The following is a 19,428-nucleotide window of genomic DNA, read 5'->3' on the forward strand; positions in this document are numbered from 1 at the left end:
CTCAGCTATTAAAGGTGTTATTCTTGGGGTGAAGTGTGAACTTGAGGTGCTAGGGGGGGAGAGAAAACCCTCAGGAGAGGCTGCCCACCAGCCACACCATGGCTAACGGCAGTTCTGCAACATCACACAAAAAAATCCTGAGGGAAAAGGGTCTTTCAGGTGAGGCAAAATATTCCTTGGGCATAGTGTCATCTCCTCACTGTTTTTTTTTTTTTCCAGCTGCACCTTCATGTGTTCAGCTCCTGTCCCTCCTGCCTTGGTGTCACTCTGCAGCAGTGCCTGCCAGGAGCTGTGAGCAGCACAAACACTGGGAACCCCAGAGATGTTTCCCTGGAGGGCAGAGGGTCAGGAAAGGTGTGGAATTTATTAGGTAAAGGAGGATGTAAATCTGTACCACCTCTCCTTTTAAAACCCATGCAGGTGTGGGCATTGGTTTGCTTTCTTGTTTTGGTGCTCTGGAAGCTGGATGGAAAGAATCAGTCACAGTTACCTGACCAGCACAGAGGCAAAATCCACAGGAAATGCCCTGGAAAAGTTCACAGAAGAAGGAATGGATTCTTGGCAGAAACTTCTAGAGCATGACTGGTTCCATGGGGGTCATCAGCTCCTCTGGGCTTCTCCTTGGTCTGGAGCAATTCTAGAAGCCCAGGTTAAGTTTTATGAGAGATTTCACTGGCATTTGTCACCTGAAAAATATATTATGGATAATATTCCTGCGTCCCGAGGCCTCTGCACACCTGGGATTTGCCTGCAGCTCCCAGCTCAGTGGCTGAGGCAGAAAACAGCAGCTCCCAGCTGGGCATCCCAAGGGATGAGCCGGGGGACGGGGCACCCTGAAAAGCCCCTGAAGTGAGGTCCTGTGGCACTGGGGTTCACCTGGGGACCCCCTGACCCTGAGTGCCCAGTGTGGGGGATGAGGGGACCCCCCTGAGCCTGAGTGCCTGGGTTGGAGGGGCTGAGGGGACCCCCTGACTCTCAGTGCCCCATGTGGGGGGCTGGGGGGGCCCCCTGACCCTGAGTGCTTGATATGGGGGATCAGGGGACCCCCTGACCCTCATTGCCTGATGTGGGGGGATGAGAGGATGAGGGGACCCCCCTGAGCCTGAGTGTCCGGGTTGGAGGGGCTGAGGGGACCCCCCCTGACCCTGAGTGCTCGATATGGGGGATGAGGGGACCCCCTGACCCTCAGTGCCTGATGTGGGGATCTCAGGGGACCCCCTGACCATGAGTACCCAGATGTGGGGTCTGAGGGGACCCCCCTGACCCTGAGTACCCAGATGTGGGGGTCTGAGGGGAACCCCCTTATCCTCAGTGCCTGGGTCGGAGGGGCTGAGGGGACCCCCTGGCTCTGAGTGCCTGAGGTGGGGGTCTGAGGGGAACCCCGTGACCCTCAGTGCCTTATGTGGGGGATGAGAGGATGAGGGGACCCCCCTGAGCCTGAGTGCCTGGGTTGTAGGGGCTGAGGGGACCCCCTGACCCTCAGTACCCGATGTGGGGGCTGAGGGGACCCCCCGACGCTGAGTACCCGGATGTGGGTGCTGGTGGGGGTTCTGCCACAGGCCCCGCCCCCTGGCTCTTGGGCCCCGCCCCTTGACTTTTGGGCCCCGCCCCCTCTCCGGTCCTCCCAGGGCACCGGTCGGTCGGGGGGTGGCGCTACAGCGGCGCGGGGGCCGCTCTAGGCCGCGGCGCAGGCGTCATATGACCGCGCGCGGGGGCGAGCCGGGCCGTGAGGGAGCGCGCGGGTGTCCGCGAGCCGCCGCCGAGACCGGAGCCAGAACCCGGGCCCAGCCCGACCCGACCCGGCCCAGCCCCACCGGGCGGCACCTCCGACACCGCCAACAAACCCCCTTCCCCCCTCCGATCCACCGCTGCCCCTCGGCCCGCCGGCCCCCGTCCCGCCGCCACCATGCTGGCGCTGCTGTCCCGGCTGCTGGACTGGTTCCGCTCGCTCTTCTGGAAGGAGGAGATGGAGCTGACCCTGGTGGGGCTGCAGTACTCGGGCAAGACCACCTTCGTTAACGTCATCGCGGTGAGCGGCGCCGGGCGGGGGGCGGCGGGGCCGGGGTAGGCCGCGGCGGGAGCCTGTGCGGGCCTGGCGGGAGGGGGATGGCGGCTGGGCCGGACCGGGCCGGGCCTGGGGTCCGGGGGGTCTCTCTCGGGGCTACTCGGGGATCTCCCGAGCCACGGCTGTGTCCCCAACGCCTCGGGAGTCGGGCTGAGGTGCTGGGGTGAAGCTGCTGGGCTGGGGAGGTGGGAGGGGAGGGAGGGAGCCGGGCTCGGGTATCGTTCCCTGAGCCTTCGGGTGCTCCCGGGAGCCGTGGAGGCAGCGATAGCACCATCGGTGTGCGGCTCACGGGGTGTTCTGGTGGCAAAAAAGGTGTCCTCAGAGGCTGCCTTCTACCTGAGTGTTCATCAGGGGGCCTCAGTAAGAGATTGAAGTGTTTTCCACTCAGTTCTTATCTCAGATGTGTTTTATTCTCGTCCTGGAGACCTGTATTAAATAATCTACTCTCTCTTAAGGTGTGTGCTAAGAAGTGCAACTTCCAGGCCTAAGAGTGCCAGGCCAGCTGAGTGCTGAGCTCCTGCTTTTCTGCTGATCTGCCTGGAGGAGATGGAGGAAGGGTGTGGGAATCCTCCCACAGGAGGCTCTTCCCTTGTTGAACAAGACAAAGAGTGGCTTGCTGAAATGGATGATTTGGCTTTGTCCTGTGCTGCAGGGGGGACGTGGCAGGAAACATTCCCAGAGACACACAGGAATGGGCACAAGCTCATCCAGGGAGCCTGAAATGGGAACCCCCTGGGTACCTTTTGGTTGTGTGAGTTTGGTGCACCTAGAAGAGGAAAGCTGATGGCTTCAACCTGAGCAGCCTTCACATTTCCTTGGGTTTTGGGGCTGGCTCCTTAGTGTTACTGCCTGGCTTTGTGAATGTGTTTGTGTCAGCTGAATGAGTTAGTGGGTGGGGAAGGGCTCTGATTTTCTTGTGGTTTTTTTTGTGGTTCTTGTTACCCTGAGTGTCCAAGTGTAGCTGAGGGTGTCAGCAGGGGGTGGGCTTCATGATCAGCGTGTGGAATGGGTTTGCCACTCCTCCTCTCCCTGCTCCTCTCAGGTGGAAGTTGCTTGGTTGAACCTGAGTGCCAGAAGCCTTTTCTTTTACACAAGCAGTGGCTGCCAGTACCTCTGGGCTTGGATTTCCAACACTGGAACTGCTGAGCAGCCTCAGTCTGTGGGTGCTGAGCTGGTACTGATTGGTGTGTGCTTGCAGCTTGGAGCACTGAGGTTACTCTGCAAGGTTTTTTTGTTGTCTGGAGTGCTGGGTGAGGGTGGCACTGGGCACAGTGCTGCTTTGCTGCTCTGGGTGGTGCCAGCAGCATGTCTGGAGTTACCAGTGGAGCTGTGCTGGGGGATGTGGGGGGTACAGGGCGGGTCTGGGACTGCACAGCAGTTCAGTCCAGCCAAGGTGTCTCAGATGGTAACAGTGCTCCCAAAAAGCTGACATCTGTGCCCAGCTTGGGACTGAATCTTGCAAGGTTTCAACCACAGGTTGGGATCACACCCAGAAATTTATCTGTGAGGGTGTCATTCAAACAGCTTTGCAAAACTGAGAGAGAGAAGGGAGTTGTGCTGCATGCTCACACAGCCTGGGCAATCTGAGGGCTGGAAGGAGCAGCTCACATCTCTGAAGTTTGTAATTAGGGAAAAGCAGAGTGAGAGGGACTTGCTCGTTATTATTGGTTAAAACAACCCCAGCCCATCATGAGGTCGTTATCAGCACAGTGTTACTTCTCAGAGGAGCAGTCCTGCTGCCATGGAATGCAGGGCCAACCTCTTGCTTCTCTGCCTGACCTGAATCCAGGGAGTGCCTCTGGAAGTGGGTGCTGGAGAAGCTGAGCTGCTCCCTGCAGGGCAGTTAAAGGTTGGGATGGAGGCAGCTGGTGAGTGCTGGGATTCCATGGAACTAAAATGCAAGGGATGACACAGCAAGATGCTGGTCCTGTGGAGCAGCTCTGGAAGCTGGGTTGCATACCAGGAACTTGGGATGGTTCTGTGTGACCAAGGGTTGTCACTGGGCTCCTGGCAGCACTGACCTCATGTAAATCTCAGCTCCTCCATGCCAGTCAAACCAGGCACAAGCCCCAGGAGGAGAGGCCCAAGCCAGCTGCACAGTGTTCTTGTCTGCCACCACAGGCCATGGAAGGCAGGCAGTCCAGTTCTGAAAGAATCTTTTTCTAGGTTGCTGGCTGGTTTGGGGCATATTTATTCCTCAGTGTAAACAAGCACTCAGTTTGTAATCACACCCAACTTGGTTTGACTAGAAGGTTTAAAACCCAAACTTCTCAGTGAAACCTTGTTACAGCTGGGTGCAACTAAAGCAGCTTCTGCTTTGCTCAGCCTCTGGATTAGTCACTGCCTCTAATTAGATATTTAGCATAAGTTTCCCATGTGCATGAGTAAACTTGCTCACAAGGGAGGATATCATTTCTTCCTGCTCTTAATTTCCATAATGTAGATGGCCTGTGGCCCCTGTTCAGAGAAACTCCATGTCATGCCAGTATCACACCTGGAATTGTCAGCTGCTTCTCCAAGGGCTTGGAATGTCCATGATTTACAGGAGTCTGCACCACCTTCTGTGCTTTGGGTCTCCTCAGCTGGTGCTTGTGGACAGGCATTTACCAGATGTGGTGCCAGAGCACAGGTCCCAGCCCTTCTGGGGTGGGGAAGGACAAGAGGGGACCCAGCTCCGTGTGGTGCCACAGAAACATGGAATCATGGAGTGGCTGGGGCTGGAAGAGACCTCAGAGCTCATCCAGTCCCAGCCTCCCTGCATGGGCTGGGCCACCTCCCACAGCCCAGGGTGCTCCAACCCCATCCAGCCTTCAACACTGCCAGGGATGGGGCAGCCACAGCTTCCTTGGGAAACCTGTTCCACCCTCACATTAAAGAATTTCTTCCTCATGTCCAACCTGAATCTCCCCTCTTCAAGTTTTGAACCATTTCCCCTTGTCCTCTCACTTCCCAAACATGACACAAGGGAACTGACCCTGTGTCCAGGCTGGGGACACTGCATCCTGCTGGATAATGGGACACTTGTTTGGTCCCTAAAATGTGCTGCCAGGGTGAAGAACAGCATTTCCCAGTGTAAAGTGTAAACCAGGAGGTTTTTCCCTTGTGCCAGTGGGATGCTGAAGCTCGTTGGCTTTTGGCAGCCAGGAGGGGAGGGCTGCAGGGTGGGGGGCACTCAGGCTGCCACCTTCAGCTGTCTGGGGTAAGGGCTAAGCTCAACCTGTTCTCTTTGTGGTTGTAGGATAAGTAAGATACCTTCTGAGGATTTGTGTCAAAACCTGGATCGGTGTGGCTTGGTTTTTAACTCTGGAATATTGGACAAGCCTTTGAGTGAGGCCTTTTTTTGAAGTGCCCCTCCACAAAAGATTCCTTTGGCCAGCTGGGAGCTGTGGCTTCCTTCTGTCCTCGTGACTCCTGTAAGGAACTGGGGCTTAAAGGAGTCACACTGGGGAAGTGCAGAGAGAAGATTGTTCTGAAGAGCTTGGCTGCTGCTTTCTGAAACACTCTGGCAAGTCATAAATAGCTTCTGTTGTCACTTCATACACACAGCAGTGAAGTGAGAGGGTTGATATGTTTTTAAGGGAAGTGTTTCTTCATCAGAGAAGTCTCCTGAAAAGGATTGCTTCACTTCATTAGGTAATAAATTAGGTGACTCAGACACCAATTAATACTCTTTTGAGGTCCTGCTTGCTCTGCCCCAGATGGCATGGAACAGGTGACTGAAATCTGAATTTTGTTTCATGTGGTCTTAAGTTCCCCTGGAGCACTCTCAGCAAGGGAAGGGCTTTGAGCAGGAACACCTGGAGAAAGAGTTTTTCATGGCTGTCAAAGCTCTTCCAGGACTGACTTCTAGATAAAACCATGCCTTTTTAGGCTTTGTTTCACTGCTGTGTATTGGATACATGACAGTTGCTTGATAACATCCTTTTGAATATCCCACTGGAGTCAGGGCTGGGGCAGTGAACATGGATTTTCTTGTCAGAAGAAGCCAGTTTGCTTCTTGCAGCCATCACTCATGGGAGTGCTGTCATAAAGCCTTTCAAGGGACTGAGAGATCTCAAGGACTGAAGCTCCTGAACTGGAGTTCAGGCTTCTGAATGTGATCACAAGCAAGTAGCTGGAGAGCAGAAGTATTTCAAGAAGGAATCTGGACTGCAAAAACCAGAGAGCTGATTTGTCCTTATGATGTGCTTCTTGGTGGATGGCTTCTCTGAGTGTTGCAGAGGAGGCTTAGTGTAGGGGTAGCTTTATATAATGCTAAAATTACTCTGCTCTCTTTTTTTCCCTTTTTCTTTTTTCTTTTTTTTTCTTCTTTAAGAAGAGATTTTGGAGAGGTGCAGCCTTTTTCTGAGCATGAAAGGAAAGAAATGTCATGATGAAGAGCTTAAAGTAATGTGCTGCTTCAGGTGGATGGGGAGTATCCTGGCTGGAATTTGTACTGCAATGATGCTGTCTCCCAGTTGGCTGAGCTAGTTTGTGATCTCTAGATGGATGAAAATTATTATGAGCAAAGATAACAATCTCTGTTGTGTACTCACCAAGCCTGCATGAAGAAATTTCTCCTGTAACAGTAATGAATCATGAGATGCAGGCTCAAGGCTGCCCTGACCTTTCCTGGTGATATAAAGCATCTCCTTGTGCAGGCTGTGGAGTCAAACTCTGCTGGAGCTGGAGAGAAAGAAGAGGGAACACTGCTTCTACTGCTGCAGTTTCAGTTTTGCTTTTTATGGTTCCTTGAGTGTATTGCAATGAAATTTTAAGAAAGGTGAAGGAAGCAGGAATTCCAGTCTTCTGCTCAGTTATATGATGGGGCTGCTTAGGGCTTGGTGCTGCCAGGCTGGTAGTCCTAACTCCCTGGAAGTTCTGGAAGTTGGCAGTCTGCTGGCTGTAGCTTGTGGCTATGGAGAGCCAGATGAAGTTGCCAAATTGTGGTTTGCTGGTTTTTTTTTTTTCTCCACTCTGAAGACAACTTGAAATGGTAGATTTAGGAAGTAGTGTGTTTCAGTATTGAGTAAGCATTAATGAAAAGGCTGAACCTGAATCCTTTGTACACTCCTGGAGTGTTAGGTTATGGTAAGTTAAATGCTTTTTGGAAGTCTTCTCATCCTGCCCTCTGGGAAATGAGCTGTTCCTGTCAGTGACTGCTGGCTCACTGCTGGGGCAAGGCTGGGGTGGGTGGGCTGAGGGAGGGGGGCACAGACCCTGGGGACAGCAGTCTGCCAGTGTTACAGGTACCAAGCTGTGCTTGTGGGTGTGCTTGGGCATGGGGACAGCTTCAGAGCATGTCCCAGAGCTGGTGTCTGAGGGGTGAGGTGACTTGGTTTGAGGTGGAGGGAGCTTAAATGAATGCTGCAGGCTGTGCAGAGTTAGTGCTGGGAGAGCTGAGCCCAGAGAGATGGATGCAGGTAGGTGTTGGCTCACAGTGCAGGCACTCACTTCACTCTGGGAGCAGTTTTGCCTCTCTGAAGGATCCTTATCCAGCAGTAGTACTCAGGCAGGTAAAGGGCTTCATGTTGCACTGAAATCACATGCTTGGCTTCTCCAGGAGCTCTGAGTATTGAAAAGGTAGCCAAGAGGCTCCAAGACTAGTCCAGCAGGTTCTTTCTGCACGTGGTCCCTGAAAATTCAGTCTGTTTAGTCTCCCTCTTTCTTGTCTTTCGTACAGGGGCTGGAGTTAACTTTGTTTTTGTGACCTTCAGCAAGGAGTTTGTATTAGTGCTGGCTGGTCTGTGGGACCTCAGAGATAATGGCTTAACTCAGAACCACTTCTAGGACCCAAGGCTGATCATCCAGCAGGCCTGGATGAAGTACAGTGCCTGCCTCTTGGAATACTCACAGGTGCTGAAAACAGATGCTATTGCTAGACTTGTAAGCAACTGCTCTTGCTGTCCTTGATGGGTGTCTGAGCTGTGTTTGCTGTGGATGGCAACAGCCAGGCACTTGCAGATGGGGAATTGAAAATATTTCGGTGCTTATCAAAGTTGGTGTAAAGCTGATGCCTGTTTTAGAAGGAGAAAGCATCCTGTTGTGAACACACTGTGAGAGAGCTGAGTAACTGCTCCAGGGAAGATGAGGGGGAAGTCTAATTCAAGCAGAACTGTGCACTACTAAAAGCATATTCTCCTTGTTCTGGGGTTCTGAGGAGCTTTTGCCTTTGAATACTCAAAGATGCAGCTGAATTCCTTGGCTTTTTTTTTTTTTTTTTTTTTCCTCTGTAGTGATAGTAAGCAAAAGTCCTCTAAATTCTAGGTTTAGAGAGCTAATTTCTGGGACAGGGTGTTTGGATACAATAGCAGAACCTGTCAGATGAGGCTCCTGCCTGACAGCAAAATCCATTACAATAGTTTTAACCTTTTTTTTTGACTTGTCTTAAAAGGTAAGGTGTCTGCCAGTAGCTTCAGTGGCTATGAACAGAGGAACAGCCATTCATATCAGAGTGAGGCCTTTCAGATAAAGATCTGAGTGGATCAATAGGCTCAAAGCCTGCAGTCAAAGCTATCAAGTGCCCACCTCCCCTCAAAATCCACAGCCTCCAAACTTCCTGTAGAGGGAAAACCTGTGCTTGTGCTTTGGAGGCTGCTCAGTGAAGTCACCTCCTACCCTTTCCTCCTCTTCCTGACAGCTCAGGAAGTGTTTTGGGGAATGCTGGTTTGTCTCACCTGCAAAGCAGAGTCCAGGAAGCTGTAACTGAGCAGCTCTGTAGGGCAGTTTTTAAGCAAGACACAGAGCAAGTTGTTGTGCCACCTGGATGTGGGTAGGGTGTACTTGGAAAGCAGCATAAGGTGCAGCAGCTTTTCTGGAGACTCTAAAAGCTTCCCAGTTGGGGATGGCAGTAATTTCAACATCACATGAAACACCTGGCAAGTGAGGTGCTGCTCCAGCTGAAGGGGTTTGTATCCTAAAAGTGAGCACAAGCTCTGGACAGAAACAGCTCTGAGGTGAAGGCTCAGGAAATATCTGGGTGGGAAGAGCTGGCAGCATGTGGGGTGCTTCAAAGGAGCAGAGATGGAGGTTGAGGGAAGATGTTGGGTTAGAAGATGTGGGTGTAGGGTGTGACGAGGCAGGAATGCAGTGGTTCTTGTGCAACTCTGGCAAGCTGACCCTTCAAAGGCAAGATTGGCAGTTAAGTGCTTGATGAGCTGAACTGAGCTGTCTCAGGCATGGGAAACACAGTCAAGTTTCTGCTGCTGGGCTACACATCACCACCCTGGCTCAGAGGGACAGCTCTGGGCTCCTAATGGTTATCAGCTTTATACTGGAGTCTGTGTTGTGTGAAGCCACAGCTTTGGTTTGCCTCTTGAAGATCACAGCTTGTTTGGAGGAAGCGTGTGCTTCTAAGCACAGAAGTGCATGAGAAAGCATTGGGTTTAGAAGCTGATCATCTGGTTGCACACTCAGGACAACATGTGCTCAAGGCATGTCCACTCAGACTTAGTTACTGCTTCCAGCTTGTGAGCAGTTCATCTCTGAGTTAGTCTGGGGGGTGATGTCTGCATCATAGATCCTAAAGGGCTTTTAACTGAGGCTGGTTTCCCTGTACAACATCAGGGGAGAGAACCAGAACTGCTGCTGCAATGATACCAGACCCTAATAGAACAACTGAATTCATTGGAATCCACCTTTTTTTTTTTTTTTTTTTTTTCCCCTCAAATCTGGTCAACTGTCTGGTTCTATTACACATAATGGATGTAGTGAGGTAGGTAATGACCACTATGGCTGAGATTCACCTCCTGCCAAATTGCCAAGGGAGTATGGGGGGGGAAATCTGTGCTACTGGGTGTGCTACAAGTGTTGATAACACTTGTCATGGCTCCTGGGTGAGCTACAGGAGCTGGCAGTGAACTTGGCTCTCAAGCTGTTACAGATAAAAGTGCAGCAGAACAGTCAAACATCTGCCACTAGAGAAAGAACCCCTCTAATGCAACACTGTTGTGCAGCAGTCATGTCAGAGCTTAAAGTGATGCTGCACTTCTGGTGGAAATCTTCTCCAGTTGCATTTTGATTGCCTTTTCCAGTGCTGAACAAGTTGGGCACTGTGTAGCCTGGCAGCAAGCAGACCTGTCAGGTCCTTCCACTTTGCAGCCTTTTAAAACTCCTCAGGGAGTCAACCCATACCTGTGGGTTGGAGCCTCACTCCACAAGAGTGATTTATTATTCTGATTGCTGTCCAAAAAGGAGCTTGCGTCAGAGGAAAATCTCCTGGGTAGTTCTAGCTTGCAGGTAGCAGGGAGATCCTGATGTGCAGAGCTTGGCTCCAGTGGAAGTAGGGAATGGCTCTTTTCCTGTGCTTGCCCTGACTGACCAGCTCTGAAGTTATGCAAAACACTTGTCCCCAGGTTGCCTCCCTGACTACCTCAGGGCTTGAAAATTTTCTTTAGAAGTGAGTTGACTGACTTCACACAAGCTTCTGTGCACATGAATGTAAGGTCTATGACTAGTTGGCTGTAAAGTCTTCAGTTGGGAGGCAAATGGTTTGAAAAAGCATATGATATTTTACTGTGTAAAGTAGCAGCATCACATAAGCACTAAATTGAACTTTCTGTCTTTCCAGTCAGGTCAGTTCAGTGAAGATATGATTCCTACTGTGGGCTTCAACATGAGGAAGGTTACAAAGGGTAATGTTACAATAAAGGTATGTGACCACTGCTGGCTTCCTCTTTTTAAACCTCTGTAAAGCTGTCTTCTGCTTGTGGTTTAAAACCACTGTGCTTGCTCTGTTTTGCTCCCACTGCTGGGACAAATACAAGAAACTGAAGAGGCTCAGCTAAATCTGTCCCACAGCTTAAAAATACCCTTGTGTTTATTTATGGGGCTTCTTAAATGAGAAGCTGGGTGTGATTTCCAGTTTCATGGAGTACTTGAAGCAGTGTTGTGACAGTGCTGTCTGGCTTTCATCTGAATTAATTTTTACATGTTTAGGGCCCAGAGATCCTTCTGTTGTGCTCATCAATATTGCTTAAGGCAAGACTTACATCAGAGTTTTGGGTCAATACATCTTATTTTATTTTCCTGTATCCCACGGTGTGAAAACTTAGTGTACAAATAAATGTGTTCTTGCCTCAGGATTAAGATGCCACAGTTTTCATCTTTTGCTGTAGGACCTGCAAGCTTTGAGCAGCTGTACGAGGGATTATTTCTGTTCTAATATGTGAGAAGTCTTGCAGCTGGCCTAAGAAGAAAGGAAAAAAAACTGTTTTGATTTTGTGGCTTATCTTTGTGTGTTATGTTTAAACACAGTGCATGGCTAAACTGTCTTTTTCTCCCCTTTGCCCTAAGATTTGGGATATAGGAGGGCAACCACGATTCCGAAGCATGTGGGAGAGATATTGCAGAGGAGTTAATGCTATTGTGTAAGTCTCTCCTTCCTTTGGCTAGTACTTCACTTCAGGTTTACTCCTCTTTAACAGTGCATGAACTTCAGGTTTACTCCTCTTTAACAGTGCATGAACTTCAGGTTTACTCCTCTTTAACAGTGCATGAACTTCAGGTTTACTCCTCTTTTACAGTGCATGCTTGACTCAGTAGCACTCATTTTAATATTGAAACCATACTGTGACCAGACTGTTTTTTTTTGTTTTTGTTTTGTTTTTGTTTTGTTTTTTTTTAACCCCTAAGTTCAGGGCTCAAGATGGATTATTTTCTTATCAGGCATCTTACCTGATTGGGAGTCCTACTCACTTCCTGTGAGCTGGGTGGCAGTGCTGTCTAGCTGAAAGAATATTTCATCTACTCTGATCTTAGAGATTTTTATCTCTTTTTTTTTTTTTTTTTTTTTAAAGAACCAAATTCTTTGCTCAGGAGACCTAGCTTTTTTTAAAGCCTTGTTAAATGTGCTCAAAACTGGCAGATTAAAGGAAAAGCTGCTGTTTCTGAAGTAGTTCACTCTCACTAACTTAAACTTCTCTTCAAAGCTACATGGTAGATGCTGCAGATCGTGAAAAAATAGAAGCCTCTCGAAATGAACTGCACAATCTTCTAGATAAGCCACAGCTACAAGGAATCCCTGTAAGTAATACTGACTTGCAGAGTCTTAAACCTGCTTGAGGAATGAATGTGTGTAACTGCAGCAGCTCTGAAGGCTGGCTTGAACTCTTAAGTTAAAGGCCCAACCTTACTGGTTAGTGTAAATGTGAAGTTATACTTAAATTGTTCACCTCAATCAATCCTTTGGTGATCTTGTTGTGCAGTGCTCACAAAAACCCCATAAAATTCCAACAGAAGTTTAGAGTGCTGCACCATAGGAGTTTGTGCTGTCTTCCAGAGTCTCCTTTAGTACAGGTTAACCAGAATGTAGTACAGAAGTATAGAATAAGTTTGGGGAATCTCAGCTGGAAGTCTGCTGGGATTGTTCTCAGTTTTATCAGCTCATGTGTTCTTGTTTGCTTTTTGCACAGAACAGTTTATTTGTACCCCACTTTCCCTGTGACTTCCTTTGTGATCTGGCTTAGTAGTGAATGTCTCATTCTGTGAGATTTAATAGAGTAGTGCAGACTGTTTGTCAGACTTGCCTGAAGTTTGAAGTTGTTTTGTTTTGTTTTATTTTTAATAAGCTAAGCTGCAACAGTTTCCTTCTGCTCTGGATTTCAGGTTCTAGTACTTGGAAATAAGAGAGACCTTCCTAATGCTTTGGATGAGAAACAGCTAATTGAAAAGATGTAAGTCTAACCCTTCCTAAGAAGGGCTGCTTTATCTCCCTGAATTAATTCATGTCCATAGGGTGTTGGATCAAGACACCTCCATTTGGAAGTAGAAAACCCAGGAAGAGGAGTCAGCTGAAACATTGTATGAAAATGAGTTACCTGAAGAAGATGAAGGGGAAATAGTTTAGATTCTCGGTGTAAGAGTCCTTGTTCCAAGTGAAGTGTGTATTGAAATGTTCTCTCTTTCCTAGGAACCTTGCTGCTATTCAGGACAGAGAAATCTGCTGCTACTCAATTTCTTGCAAAGAGAAAGATAATATAGGTAATTATTAACCTTAAATGCTAAGCATTCTGGAGAGCTATTAGAGGATGGATTTGAGGGATTGTGACTTTTTAAACCCAAGCTTCTCAGCTTCAGGAAACTGGTAACAAATCAAAAAACAATGTGTGAGTGCACTGGTTAAATTCAGGACAACTCCTGATGGCAGTGAGGAAGCCTGACTGATGTTAAAGTTGTAGTTACCCAAACATGTGTCAGTCTTCTGTGAAACCTGCTGCCTTTCTGTAGGTAGTTTGCAGCAATTAGCTGAGTAGTCTCCCTGTCAGCTTGGCCTGAATTATTTTGTGCTTTTATCAGGTACTCTCAACTCTGCCCTCACTTCATGAGGTTAGCAAGTACTTGAAGCAAGTCTTTCCTTGACAGTCATTCTCTTGAAATTATCATCTTCCCTTGCTCTTAGCACAGCAGTTCACAGTGTGACCTCTGCTGGTTACTGCTCCATGCAGCCAGGCAGTAAATTTTTCTGGTGCTGACATCAATTGCTTCAGAATTTCTGGAGTTGAAAGGCAGAGCCCAGGGCACCTTGTAATACCCAGTACTTGATGCTTGTATTGTAAGTAAACTATGGAATGTCCACTGAACAAAACCACACTGCTTAAATCCACTTGCCATCCTTCTCCTCATGCCTTCTGTGGCTGCCATGAGGTTAACACTGCTTCATTGGTGAGCTACAATGAGTTTAGTGATGAGGGAAACTTCAGGCTGGCATGGAGGTTGTTAGAACTGCTTTATTTTAAGGACATTTAACTTCTTCCCAAGAAAAACAATCAGTCTGTGCAACTCTTCGGGCTTCTTATCCAAGAAACTCCTGTCACTTTGCCTTCATTTAGAGATTCAGACCTGGTGGATAGGAGAAACAGATGCTCCTTTTGACATTTCTCCCTCAGAAGGCTCCCAGCACAGCTGAGCATCAGTGGTCTCTAGGGAAGGTGCTGTGGGAAGCACTTAATTTCCTTAGGAGATCCTCTCTGAAACATGGAGGACCCTGATGCCTGGAACTGTAGGGCTAAACTAACTTTGTTCCCATCAGACTGGCAAACAGAGCAATGTTAATCTAAAACTAATTATGTGAACCCTACTAAAGTATTATATTAAGGAATGTTTATTAGAACTGTAGCTGACTGAAGAACCAGGATGTCTGAAGCAGTTCCTTTAAATGTGATTTAAAGGCTGCTGGGCTAAAGCATTAAAAACACAGCAAGCATTAAAAACCTGATTCTGGTGATCTGTCTTGGAACATCCTCAAGAGAAGGGCTGGATAATTCCTGTCGTGTGCTTGAAGGCACTGGCATCCCAGAGCAGTGCCAGTGGTACAAATGCAGGCAGACACCTGAATGTGGAACTTCTCTTCTCTCTCTCTCTTCAGATATCACGCTTCAGTGGCTTATTCAGCATTCAAAATCTAGAAGAAGCTGAAGTCTTCCTGGAATCTCCAGAACCAGTTGGCCATAATCTCAATTGTCCACTTCCCTCCATAATGAGATATTACCCAAAAATCCTGTATCAAGAATCTGCCTTTTCACAGTTCATTTCTCATGTGCACTGCTGAAGACTTGTATTCCTATTCTGTCACAAAACAACTAGAGTTGTCATGATAAAGTCAGCACAAATATTTATTTTACAACCATCTACGGTGGGAGGGTCGTGGGGGGGCTTTTTAAAAAAAGACTATCTCTCTATCATGTTAACTATGATGGTACACTCTGTTCTGGTTTTTCAGGGCCAGGTTTTTATATGATTTTCAGCAAGTGTTTTATTTCTAGTGTTTAGTGGCTTGAAGATGCTGATGCTTGACAGCATTAAGATTCTGTAAGATGCCACATACAGTAGTTAGAAAATATTGAAGCGTGAGCTGTGAGATACTGATCTGTCTCACAAATGCATGTGATGTGTGTTTGTAAGCAGAGAAATGGAAACTGTTTGCAAAGGGGAGCACAAGGCATAGATCAGCATCATTAATCTACAGCTGAGATCTTATCCAGTCACTTGAAATCAAGAAAACTCTCATGATGAATTAGGAAAGAGTCAACTGCTTAAAATCATTCTGTTGCTTCTGTTTAACATTTGTGTGGGGGATGGGAGTGGACTGCTCTGTCAAGCTTTCAAAAATTGGAGTATTCCAGCATGAAAACCAATTGCTAGGAACATCAGACTTGGCTCAAATACATTTTTCTATCCACAGATTCTAGAGGTCTCTATCTGAAACCAGAATGCACATTCTGAGCAGCTGCATGACACTTACATTACTGGTGTTTTCCTATAGGGTCAGTCAGTTGTTGAGCTGTAGCACAATCTCTGTGTGACTGTCTGGTGTTTCCCCTGCTCATGAAGTGGCTGGGCACAGTTTCACCTGGTGCTATGAACAGCTGGGCTATTGTGACAACTCTAGACCTGCCTGCTTTCTAGATGTAACCATGTGCAAAGTGGCAAGATGAAGTGTTCTGCTGCATCAAAGCACAAGAGAGCCAATGAATTGATCCTATTTCTTGACTAGTTCCCACAGTATAGGAAAGTATCTGTAAACTAAAGATTGTAATGTTTTTGTAGCTTTTTTTTTTTTCTCTCAGTGACTTCAGTATATTTAAAAGGACAGACTTGTTAAGACTGGTTTGTTCATACAGTCCTGTCAGTGTGGCTTACTAGTGTGTGCAGATACATGGTACACCTGCTCGTGTTGCTTCACACTGTGTGTGATTCTTCACCTAAATGTGGAGTTTGCATTCTGTCCAAGTCCTTGGTTGCAACCACTGTTCAGCCCATATTGGTTGTGACAAGCCAGTTTTAATTTAGCCTGCCACAGCCTTACTGTTCTGTATCAACTGGTGCATTGTTGCACAGACACTACATGCAGCCTGCATTCAGTCTCAGCTTGCATTCTAACTTTTTGTCCCCTTTCAGTTCTCTGAAGCATGGTTTCAATTAATTCATACTCTGGTGCTGTAGAGGAGAGGGTATATTAACTTGCTGCTGTAGTCCCTAGTTCACCAGGAACTGCTACAGTTACTTTATTTAGCAAACTTGCTTGTGCCTAAAATAAGGAAACTAAACTAGAATGTGTGAATCTTTGTGGGGGACCAGGTCACTGTTTAATTAACTGGCCTATAGCTAAACTTGATGTGTTTGGTGTTTATATACTTCACTGCTTTCAGCATTTATGGCATCCAAACACTACCAATTGTTAACCTGTGCATTACTCTCTGCATGTGAACAACTTATACAATTACTGAACTTTGTAAATACGTGAATTTTTTTTTTTTATTTAGGTGATGCATATGTTGGTTTACTGCTCTTCAGCTTTACTCAATAAACTTCTGTTTTGAGGGTTGTATTGACACTGAACTGACTGATGAGTTGATGTGGCTAAACTCATGGCAATATGTTACGGGGTGTCTGTCCTCTCCCAAAAGATTACAGTGGGGGAAGAAGTCTCAGTAAATACTTGAATTTCGTTATGTTCTGTGCTTCAGCTCTCTGAGGGAAGTGCTTATAAAAGTACCTTGCAGGCCTGGGGTTTTCTGAGCTTACATGACCAAGCTTGGCCAGTCAGTCTCAGCAGACCTCAGTGCTTTATTGTGTTTATGAAAAGCACCAGATTGTCAGTTGGAGGGTTTGAAGTAGGGGCAGCCTTCTGGAGCTCTGTCTTCATGAAAAAGTGCATGTGTCTACAAGCTTGTTTCTTGTTGTCAAGTCTAGAGCTTTTCTAGTGTCAAATCTAGCAGTGCCTGATCATTCACTGCCAATTAAAGCATTAAGATTCTTATTGGAAAGTGAGGCTTTTATTGACTGAGGTCTTGAACAAAATCTTTGCTGTGTTGTTGTTGTTTTGGGTTTTTTATCAGCAGTTACACCAACTGTTCTTTCCAGATGCTTTAGCTGCATTATTTTCTCTCAGTCACTGGTTAACTTTCAGGCCCAAATATCAACATCTTCCAAGTACTGGTACCAAATTGGATGTTTTCTGTTCAGGGCTTGCTTCCTTGCAAGCTTTCAGAGTTGCTGAGCTGTAACAGGTTCCCTTTTAGGCCTGAGTACTGGTTAGTTAGCATCCTTCATCTGTAACTCAGCTGGTGGGAGGGATTATTGAACTGTTGAGTAAAAAAACTGTGTGCATTTTTCTTCAGTTGATGGGAGTTTCCTGCATGTGGAACAAGCTACCTGAAGTAACATTCAAAGCAAAATGCCTCTAGACACAAAATCTGAAAACAGCATTACTGCTGCCAGCTTTGTCACCCAGGTTGGTCTGGTACCAGTATTAATCACTTTAATCAGCAGTGGTGTGAACAGCTGATTACTTGAGGTGGTATTTAAGGAATAGTTTCTAAATGTAAGTAGCCACCTATGATGTGTGCTGTAAAAAGTGCATTTGCATTTCTTCATGAAATGACTCTGCCCAGGTTCCCACAGCTATTCTTGTACTGTTCTGCCAGATGCCTTTAGTTGCTCAGCTGGCAGAAATGCAGCCCTAGAAGAGACTATTTGAATCCAGTGCAGAGGATTAAACACCTTTCCTCTTCCAGGGTTTGATTAACTTGCCAACTACCTTGATTTTGAGACAGAAGGGAAGTGTAGGAAGCCTTTCCAGAGAAGTGAGGCTGTTCCTGCCACCTCTCAGCCTTGCACTACTGGCTCATCTGTCACAGTTAAGTCCAAGGTTACACCTTTTCTGTTCTAATAAAGGTGTGGAGCCTAGGAGAGGCATAAGCAGTGTTGTCTGATGAACTTGGGTGCTGTAGTTGTGTTCTGCTTCTAGATTGATTACTTACTCTTTGAGTGGGCCTGGACAGTAAAAAGAAGCTAAGTTTCCAGTCCTCTTATCCAGTTGCTTTGTGGGATTCATTTTAGTAAACTAAATTATTGTACTTAACCATCAGTAGCTGTAGTCCTCCAACTCTCTTCTGATGTATCTGCAGCAGGCCTTGAACAGCAGCATAGTAAGAAAAATGGGTCTTGTGAAAAGGCAAATGCTGAGCCAGAGAGAGCTCTTGGTCAGGAATCTGGATGCAAGCTAGACACCAGTCAGACCAGTATGACCCTGAGATGTGCTGGTATTGCATGGTATTAAAATAGCCATCAGCTCTTAAGTGTTGGGTTTTCCTTGATAGAGCAGAGCATCTCTGGACTGGCCTGGGAAGAGATGTTTGTGTGTGCACCCACAGCACCAGGCTGTGTGAAGGTTTTCCTTGGAATGTTTGTGTCCTGTCAGCAGTGTGTGGATGGATGGGGCTGCTTTGAGCACAGTTACAGAGCAGCACCCTGAGTGCTGCTGAGCATCTGAGCAGTAGCACAGAGCAATTCTGTCCCCCCCCTTGGCAGTGTGAGAAATGCACAAGTGTAGAGCTGCTAAAAGTTTAGTTTCTTATTGGTTTGTGTTTTCTCTTTGCATCTTTATGGAAAAGAGTTGGAAAGATGGCCCTTTGTGGATGCTGACACGTGGAACTGCATAGTCTTCACTTTCTGGTAGAAGAAAGAAGGCCAAAGAAAATGCCTTAAACAGCCTCTCTGGTTAAATTAGTGTAGGAATGTTGTGCAGGGATTTACAATAACTTGAAGTATGACCTAGCTGGTTTATCGAGCTTTTAACTTTTCTAAGGTTTCATTTTCTAGTTCTGTGGCTGTGGCATGTCTTGATTTGCTTTGTGTGTGTTTACTGGCTGTGAAAGCAGTATGCTTCCTCCTCCCTTCCCGTGCCCAGCACTGCTCCCTGCGGGCTGCCTGCTGCACTGACCCTGACTCCAGAGAGCCCTGTGAATTCTGAGCAGGGGGGGCTGGGTGTAAATGGGGTTTTCTGAGCTGTCTTGCTAAGAGCAGGGGATTGCCAAAGACTCCGAGAGCAAAGCAAGGAGTGCAAGTAACCTGGGAGTGCCCGAGAGTGGTGTGTGCTGCAGGACTTCTGTTCCCAAAAGCATGAGTGTAGAATGACTCTCATCTCACTAAATAATAAACCTTGAGTGCATAGTCTGTGGTTTTAGGACTGCAGAAGCTGAATGTTAGAGTATGCCTTGGTGAAACATGTTTTCTTTACATGTTTTAAGTGACAGACACAGGATGGCACTCGAAGGGGGTATGTGCACGTACTCTTTTGAAGGAGAAGTAAAAAAAAATCTGATGTTTTTATTTCTGTCTCGGTGGAAGGTGGGTAAGTAGACCTTTGTGCCAGGATTAGTGCCTTTTAATTATGACATGACAGGTTTTGTTCTGTTAAAGGCAACATCTATCATTGTGATCATTTTGAAGTGCTTCAATAAAGTGTTGTTGAAAACCATTCCTTTGCCCATTCATCTGTAGTAGTGCAGCTGCTTTTATTGCTGTTCCCCGTGCCCAGGAAGCCCTCATTATTAGTAAAGAGCTGGGAACACTGTTACACTCCAGCTAAACCAAACACATTT

General features: G+C 47.2%; 1 protein-coding gene across 1 annotated transcript; it reads left to right on the forward strand.

The window, feature by feature from the left end:
- Nucleotides 1-1,680: 1,680 nt before the first annotated feature.
- Nucleotides 1,681-19,304, forward strand: ARL8B (ARF like GTPase 8B). The gene is made up of 7 exons (XM_071756377.1): nt 1,681-2,029; nt 10,614-10,694; nt 11,339-11,412; nt 11,974-12,067; nt 12,650-12,717; nt 12,954-13,024; nt 14,409-19,304. Exons 1-7 carry the CDS (start codon nt 1,907-1,909, stop codon nt 14,456-14,458), a joined length of 561 nt encoding a protein of 186 aa, XP_071612478.1. The 5' UTR covers nt 1,681-1,906; the 3' UTR covers nt 14,459-19,304.
- The last annotated feature ends 124 nt before the right edge of the window (nt 19,305-19,428 follow it).

The sequence above is a fragment of the Heliangelus exortis genome, chromosome 12 (assembly GCF_036169615.1).
Source record: "Heliangelus exortis chromosome 12, bHelExo1.hap1, whole genome shotgun sequence".
Taxonomy (NCBI): domain Eukaryota; kingdom Metazoa; phylum Chordata; class Aves; order Apodiformes; family Trochilidae; genus Heliangelus; species Heliangelus exortis.

Excerpts from the sequence above, each read along its gene's own strand:
- ARL8B (XM_071756377.1), top strand. The coding sequence starts at position 1,907 with ATGCTGGCGCTGCTGTCCCGGCTGCTGGACTGGTTCCGCTCGCTCTTC. Across the intron at positions 11,413-11,973 it reads AGAGGAGTTAATGCTATTGT|CTACATGGTAGATGCTGCAG; the intron begins GTAAGTCTCTCC and ends TTCTCTTCAAAG. Across the intron at positions 13,025-14,408 it reads CAAAGAGAAAGATAATATAG|ATATCACGCTTCAGTGGCTT; the intron begins GTAATTATTAAC and ends CTCTCTCTTCAG.